The sequence below is a fragment of the Anomaloglossus baeobatrachus genome, chromosome 3 (assembly GCF_048569485.1).
Source record: "Anomaloglossus baeobatrachus isolate aAnoBae1 chromosome 3, aAnoBae1.hap1, whole genome shotgun sequence".
Classification (NCBI taxonomy): Eukaryota; Metazoa; Chordata; class Amphibia; order Anura; family Aromobatidae; genus Anomaloglossus; species Anomaloglossus baeobatrachus.
The window spans coordinates 313,375,806-313,384,573 of record NC_134355.1 but is presented as its reverse complement, the minus strand read 5'-3'; the positions used below and the strand labels follow the sequence as shown (position 1 = coordinate 313,384,573).

Below are 8,768 nucleotides of genomic sequence, written 5' to 3'. Positions count from 1 at the left end.
TATAGATTAAATTGTTTGACCCACAATTAATCAACGTTTTTATCTCATATTTGCGGCCATTAGAATATGATACAAAAGATGTTATATTTGGCATATATTTGCATAGACCACATGTCTTTTTACCACATTTGAATGAACCTTTACTGGGAAGCCAGTTTTTTCCATTAGATTCACATTTTTTACATTTATTTAAATGACCACTTGGTGATAATAACGCACCTTTTTTATTATATGGATGATTTCATAGTAATTCTTACTGTATTTGGTAGAAAACACTGGTTGGAAGATATCCCCGTTAATATCTTTGATTTTATTTTTATTTTCCAGATAATGATCCCTATTTTTAAACTCAGGTTTTATTTTGGCTTTCTCTACATTTTTTCTTGAATAACCTCTGGCCAAGAATCTATCATTGATTTTATTGCATTCCAATTCAAAGTCCTCTGGTTCTGTGCAGCAGCGTTTTGCTCTTATATATTCCCCTACAGGGATTTCCGATTTTTCTCTTGTAAGGCTCTGTAAGGAACCTCTTTTAAATTGTTGGTCTGTGGAAAATTTCTGAAATCCATCTCTGTGGGGTATCTGTGAAAATTTAGAGTTTCTTCATTTACTTGCTATGTAACCATAATTACTAGGTTAACAGAAGCCCTCTAAATCATTTAGCTATCCACATTTGCTTGGCAATTGGCATGCTCTTACCCCCATTCAGGTTTCTTTTGCAACCCCCTAGCCCTTACTACAACTGTGATGCCCTGGGCAAGCCAGGGGTCACAGGTCATCACACCACCACACCCTACATCCCAGTCAGGAACACCAAAGCTAACCAAAAATCCTTGCTGCCTTCCTCCAGGGGCTGATGTTCACACCAGGGGGTGGGCCAGGCGGTTGGCTCCGCCCACCGAGGAGTTCACAGCCCTGGAGGCAGGAAGTACCAGGCAGATAGAGTTTGGAGGAGGAAGTGGAAGGAGTGGGAGATTAGCTCAGGGGGAGCTTGAGTGAGGAGCTAAGTGGAGGAGTAAACAAGTAGTGAAGTGAAGGAAGTAAAGTGGTAAAGGAGGAAAGCAAGAGTGGTGACAGGAAAGAAAGAGAGTGGAAAGCCTGAAGTTGGTCCAGCTGTGTGCAGGACCGGGTCAGCAAGGTCAGCAACGACAGTGACTGTCCAGAGGGGTGACTGTTCGGGAGTTCCTGGAAGGACCGCGGACGGGTAGTGACCCGGCGGTCTGGAGCAGCGTGCAAAGGACAGTCAGCACCAGGGCAGGGGCCTCTCGGACCCCGGCAAGGCTAGGAGTCGCCATAATTTGCCGAATCCGTCAGTGAAGGGGACGTCGATCCCCCAACAACCAAGTCCCGATTGAAGGCAACAGTCCAACCATTAAGGAGGAACACCGCCACCGCCAAGGCACCAGTTCCTCAGGGCCAGCGTCTGCGGGCAGAGTAGAGCTCCTCCGGTCTTACTTGAAGCCAGGGAGCGGGTTACCGGTGGGGACCCATCGCTACCAACTTAGAAACATCAGGTGCAGGTCAGAGGGACATCACCGTCACCTACTGGGAGAGCAAGTGCAGCCATCCGTGGGAACCGTCTTTCCAGCCATGTGGTTTACCGTAAAACTGTGTCAACTTCTCAGGCTGAGTGAGTACCACAGTGCTGCAAGGCATAGCGCTGCCCCCGCTTCCCTGCGCCCACCGAGCCCTGCATCTCCCATCTCATCACCGGGCCCCGGGATCACCAACCCCTACCCACGGAGGGGCAACGCAACACCTGGCTGCTCCGCATCACCATCCCCGGGATCCCCATATTGAGCAGCGGTGGTGAAATCACCACAACCGTGGGTGGCGTCACGGACAATAAACTATCCCCACACCCAACAACCCCCTTTCACTCACGGGCGAGGAGTGCCGCTGGAGAACCCCCCGGGATCCGGCCCACAGCTCGAGCCACCACTGAGCAGCAGCCGCCGGACCCGAGCAGAAGGGGTGAGCGTAGTGTGCCGACACCCTCCTCCCCGCCCGCGACACAACCATTTTACCAACCCCGAACTTGGGCTTCCCTTTGACTTGTATGGATTTTGTTGTTTGGGGTTAAATTTGTTGTCAAGTTTGCTGGCCGATCTCACTTTGTTTTTTTCCTGTGCTGGTTCAGCGAAGTAGAATATCCATGGGTTGGCTCATCAATAGAGGTCCAAACATTTACCGCAAAGGTTGACAATCTTGCCAAGGATTGGTAAATGTTTGGATGGCAAAAACTATTCTCTCCCTGCTCATCACAGCCATTTCAAGTATTGGCATGGCTGTGATTGACCACTGTAAAAAAAAAGGAAGCAAAACGATTTAAGAAATACATACTGAGTCTCCTTGCTGCTGCAGCGCTACTTCTGGGTCCGATAATTATCTCTAATCCATATTCACTGCTTTTCCCTTCCACCAGTGTGGCGCCCTGGACAAGCCAGGTCGTCACAGAACTACACCAACACACCCCACACCCCGGTTAGGCACACCAAGGTCAAACACAAAATCCTTGTTGCCTTCCTCCAGGGGCTGATATCCACACGAGGGGGTGGGCCAGGCGGTTGGTCCCGCCCACAGAGGAGTACACAGTCATGGAGGCGGGAAAAGGAGTCAGTTAGAGATCAGTTTGGGAGGTTGAGGAGTAAGGTGGTAGAAGAGGAGACTGACCGTGTCCGGGTGTGTGGCCTGGGCACAAACAGCAAGGTTGGCAGACGGTGGTGACCGTCTGCAGGAGAGGCTAATTGAAGCAAACCGTAAGGACCGTGGACGGGCGGTGGCCCGGCGGTACCGGATCGGAGAGCAAAGAGAAGCCAGCACCATTCGGCAGGGCCTACGGACCCCGACCAGGCTAGGAGTCACCGTAAAACCGGTCAAATCCGTTAGCGAAGGGAACCTCCAGGGTTTCCCAGCACTCAAGACCCGATTGAAGGCGACAGCTCAAACCGAAAAGGGAAACACAGTCACCGCCAAGGCTACAGTACCCAGGGCCAGAGCCTGCGGGCAAAAGGGGCTCCTTCAGCACCCATCCAAGCTGTGGAGCGGGTTATCGGTGGGAACCCACTGGAACCGTATACACTACACAGGTGCAGGGAAAGGCAGTCACCATCAACCTGCCGGAAGGAGAAACACCGCAGCCGTCTGTGGGACCCGTCCATCCAGCCGTTTGTTTTACCAGTGACTTTGCATTCGTCATTGGCTGAGTGAGTACCACCGTGCCGTGCGGCACAGCGCTGCCCCCGCGACCCTGCACATCAGCAGGCCCCGTAACCCGCCTGCCAACCATTCCTACCCCATCACCAGGCCCCGGGACAACCAACCCCCTACCCACGGAGGGGAGAACCAACATCCAAGCTGCTCCCTGTCACCGCTCCCAGGATCCCCGTCCAGAGCAGTGGTGGTGTCACCAATCTTACCACAACCATGGGTGGCGTCATGGACAATATCCCTAAACCAAACCAAGCATCCCCCTTTTCCCTCACGGGTGAGGAGCGCCGCTCGAGTCCCCGGGATCCGGCCCACCGCTCGAGCCACCACTGAGCAGCAGCAGCTGGGCCCGAGCAGTGGGAGAGCGCAGCGTCCCCTCCTCCGCCCGCGACACTAGCATCTCTGATTGCCTGCCGTTGGACCATGCCCCCACCCTCTGAGACAGCGTCTGTGATTGGTTGTAATCACACATGCTGTCTATCCTTATACTGGTGATAAATAGATAAATAAAAATGTTGTAGGGCCCCCCCTGTATTGATAGCAGCACAGATAAAGCCATGACTACAGGCTGCAGCCCACAGCTTTGTGCTTATCTTTGCTGTGTATCAAAATAAGAGGAACTGCATGCAGATTTTTTTTAAATAAATTATTTAAATAAAATAAATAAATAATTAAAAAAAACTATATGCGGTTCCCCCCAATTTTGATACCTAGCCAAGATAAAGCTTGACAGTTGGGGACTGGTAATTTCAGGCATGGGAGACCTATGGTTATTTGGAGCCCCCAAGTCTAAAAATTGTAGCCTGCAGCCAGCCAAGGTTGTCGCATTCAATATATGCACTTTATCCAGCTTTTCCCGTCTGCCTTGGTGCAGTTGCAATCAGAGTAATAAGGTATTAATGGCAGCCAACAGCTGCCACTAAGCTCTAGATTAGTGATGGGTAGGGTCTATGAGATCCCCACTAATCCTATAAGTGAAAAGAAATAAACACAAACACACAGAAAAATCCTGTATTAAAAAAAAAATAAAAAAGCACCCCCTTTCACCAATTTATTAACACCCAGGTCCCATGTAATCCACACTATGAGGTCCCTTGATGCTTCCAGCTCTGCTACATCTGAATTCACAGCGAGCGCCATACACCATAACTGCCCACTGGGAGCTTCAGGCAGAGAATGAATGAGCTGTACGATCAGTGGTGACATCACTCAGGTTAGCTGCAGCCACAGCTGGAGGTTCCCATGGCCCTCCACCGGTGACCGCAGGTCCCCTGAACTCAGGGGACTTCAATTAACTCATTGACCCCACCTCAGGTGAAGTCACTGAGCTTAATGAAGTCACCTGTGGTCACAGGTGGAGGGTTGGGGAACATCTAGCTGTGCCTGCAACAAACCTGCGTGACGTCACCGCTTATAGCGTGGTAGTCATGTTCTTTGGCGCTTGTTCTGAATTCAGATGTAGCAGAGCTGGAAGCATCATGGGAACTCGTAGTGTGGATTACGTCGGACCTGGGTGTTTTGGGGTTAATAAATTGGTGAAAGAAAGTGCTTTTTATTTTCTTACATAAAGGATTTTTCTGTGTGTTTGTGTTTATTTTTACTTATAGGATTAGCAGTGGGGGGTCTCATAGACCCTCCCATTACTAATCTATGGCTTAGTGGCAACTGTGGTCTGCTATTAACCTCTTATTACCCAGATTGCCACCACACCAGGGCAATCGGAAAGAGCCAGGTAAAGTGCAGGTCTTGTCACATCTAATTTATGCAGCAATCCTGGGCTGCTGCATGCTGCTATTTTTAGGTTGGGAGGCTCCCAATAACCATGGGTCTCCCCAGCCTGAGAATACCAGCCCCCAGGTGTCAACTTTATCTTGGCTAGGTATCAAAATTGTGGGGGAACCGCACGTTGGTTTGCTAAATTATTTATTTATTTTAATAATTAAAAAAGCTGCATGTGGTTCTTCTTATTTTGATACACAGCCAAGATAAGCATACAGCTGGGGGCTGCAGTCTGTAGCCCTAGCTTTATCTGTGATGGTATCAACACAGGGGGGACCCTACAACATTTTTATTTATTTATCGATCACGAGTATAAGGGCACAAAGTGTGTGTGATTCCAACCAATCACAGACACTGTTTCAGAGGGTGGGGTATGGTCCAACGGCAGAGAATCACAGACACCGGTGGAAGGGGAAAGCAGTGAATATGGATGGGAGATAATTAAGGTACCCAGGAGTAGCGCTGCAGCTGCGAGGAGACTTGGTAAGTATATACTGCTTTAACCCTTTTTTTATTCTTTTTATTTTCTTTCTTTTACAGCCTCCCTCACACTATTTTACAATATATCACTTTTGCCTCCAATTGAATTTAATGGGTTCGATTAGTATCATCAATCTATCTATATTTATCTATCTCCATAGTGTTTAATAGCATCCACAGATGCAAGAAAAATGCAGGTGACAACTGCATACAAAACACAGGCAAAACTGCACTGAAAAAGCAGCAAAAATATGGCAAACTGCATGTTTTGCAGATGCGTTTTTCCTTCCAAGAGTTGCAGAAATGGTGCAGAAATGTCTACATCCAAATACTCATCTTGTGCACATATCCTTACAGTGTTGCTAAAACAAGAAAAGGCTTTCCCTAAACTATTATTATGATTCTAATATTTCAAAGATGATGCTGGTCTGCATTTCTTTCAATTAAAGCCTCGGGCAATGTCATACCATTTTTGTAAACTATTGAATGCACGTCATTGTTTAAAGAAGAAAAACCAGAATGAGTTGTTGCTAATAAACTAAAGAGGACACACTTACAGGGTGGTGGACACACTGAATGATCATGATCTTGCTACTTTACATTATTTTTGTGGGTCTCTGCTGGACACCTGGAGAAACATGCGACAATAAGGAATACGCTGCAGCATATTTACCAGGGGACATTGTAATCGGAGGACTATTTCCTATCCATAAAGGGGTATCCAATTTATTGGAGAAAACGGATAATAATAGTTTCGTGTGTAACAGGTTAGTAGTAATATGTTTTGTTTTAGAAAACAGTCATATAATTGCTTTTAAGTTTGTTTTCAAAAGTTTTACATATATCATACATGCATCCATCCATCATCATACTTTTAGTTATATATGTAAAGGGTAAAATGTGTAGCTTCCATTTCCATGGCAGACAGCAACAGACGAAGGGTAACATAGACCTTTGGCCTAAAATTTGGAAGGGGTCACCTTCAAAGAAACTACCATACAGCATAATGCTTACTTAAAGAGGTTTCCACTACTTTTTACATTAATGGCCTATCCTTAGGATGTCATCAATGTCTGATTGGCCAGGGTCCGACACCTCGCACCCCTACTGATCAGCTGTTGTAGGTGTTGGTGGTGGCAGCAGGCAGCTGAAAATTCTCTGTTCCGGAGCTGCCCCATCTCCTGATAGCAGGCGCAGCTTGGTACTGCACATCTGCCTCCCATTCAAATCAATAGGAGGCATATGCGGCCGCTATCAGAAGACAGGGACCCCGGTTGATCAGACATTGATGAACGATCCTGAGGATAGGCTATCAATCTAAAAGTAGGTGACAATTTCTTTAAACCTAGGCGGGTCATATATAGAGGATAGGTTCGATACAGGGAATGTAAACAAGACTCAATGCGAATTTAACTAATATGAGACATATGCGTTTTGACCATGTTATATATTAACTGAGAATGGCTAGACATGACCACCATTTTTACCATTTTCTTCTTCCCTTTTGTCACTTGTAGTTTGTAGAGCTGATAGAGGAATCTAAACTCCAAGTTACAGGAATACATATTATTAAAAGCTGTAACCCCTGTTTTGCTGCCTGTATTATGGATTAAATACACAGATTACCCCTTATAAAACATAGAATTAGCGCATTACTCACAGGTAAAATATATGACCAAAGCTATAGCTTTTGGCCTCTGAAAGACACAATATATAAGTATATAGAGCATAATCTTTTCTGCAGTCACATTATAATGTTATGTTATCTTTGAAATAATTGATATTTCCACACTTATTTCTATTGTTGATCTAGTTCAACATTAGATTCCTTCAAAACCCAAATCAAAGCAAAAAGAAATCTAGGGCAGACCAAATTGCTATTTAGTAGAAACAGTCCACTCTAGGAACACCCTACTAAAGAACATCACGATGAACATTAGTTTTCACCCCTTAATGGCTCGGGCGATTTTTTTTTTCCTTCCCTTTTTCCAAAAACCATAACTCTTTTACTTTTCCTTCCGCATAGCTGTTTGAGGGCTCGTTTTTTGTGGGATGAGTTGTGCGTTTGAATGACATCATTTACAGTATTTTATCAAGAGCTTTGAAGTAACAAAAAAGGGAAATCTTACATTTGTTTTTTTTAAATTACCATGTATACTAAATGGTAAAACTGACCTGGTGATATAATTCCAAACATGCATAGTTTTTTTTTCCGTTATGAAAGTGGTGGAAAAAAATTTGGAAATTTGTAAATATGAAAAAAAAATTGCTTATGACATCATTTTTTGAGACCTGTAACTAGAGTTGAGCGAGGTTCGCGGTTCGAGGTTCTCCAGTTCGCGGCTCGAGTGATTTTGGGGGGTGTTCTAGATCGAACTAGAACTCGAGCTTTTTGCTAAAGCTCGATAGTTCTAGATACGTTCGAGAACGGTTCTAGCAGCAAAAAGCAGGGCTTTTTACAGCTACGGTGTGCAGGAGCCATCGCTGGCAGCCTGCCAGAAGCTGGTAACCAAGATAAACATCGGGTATCCAAGCAAAGCGCTTTGGTTAGTAACCCGATGTTTATCCTAGTTACGTGCAGGAAGCACACACTTCCCCGCTCAGCTCACTCCGCCCCCTCCTGCACGTGGCATGTACACACACACACACACACACTCACACTCACCTGTCCCCAGCCAAGCAGTCCACGACACTGACGTCCTCAGCACCACCCACTTCACACTCCGCCGCCAGCACACATGGCTCTGCCCACCTGCACACATGGTCCCGCTCGGCTTACCTGCGGTGATGAAGTCCCGACCTCAGTGCTGTCACTGTCCTGCATGGCCGCCGCTTGTCACATCAACTTCTCTCGCTTCCGACCCGAGACTGACTAGCGGTGATGTCACGGGCCGCTCGCGATACTTGGCTGTGAAGGCGGCGGTCATTGAACTCAGTGACAGGTGCTGTCAGCAGTGCAGGAGATCAGCGCAGGTAATGTACCTCGCTGACAGCAACACTTGTCATCCCCTGCAGTGACCTGGGCTGACCCATTGATGTTAGCTCAGGTCACTGCATTGCTCTCCCAGCCAATGGGGAACATCCTGCTCTTCATTGACTGGGACAGTGTGGATTGTCATGGCAACCCCTTGGATTACACCAGACCTGGATTTGTTTTTCTTTCTAATAAATTGGTTGAAGAGGAAATGTATTGGGGAGTGTTTTCTCAAATAAAAATGTGTTTGTCGTCTATTTTTTTTATTACTGACTGGGTTGGTGATGTCGGGTATCTGATAGACGCCTGACCTCACCAACCCCAG

At 46.7% G+C, this 8,768-nt stretch overlaps 1 protein-coding gene across 1 annotated transcript in view; it reads left to right on the top strand.

The window, feature by feature from the left end:
• Positions 1-6,051: 6,051 nt before the first annotated feature.
• Positions 6,052-8,768, top strand: part of LOC142295223 (G-protein coupled receptor family C group 6 member A-like) — a 97,644-nt gene continuing 94,927 nt past the window's right edge. Inside the window, exon 1 of the mRNA XM_075338313.1 lies at positions 6,052-6,236. Coding sequence (XP_075194428.1) covers positions 6,052-6,236 — 185 coding nt within the window. The remainder of the gene's footprint in view (positions 6,237-8,768) is intronic.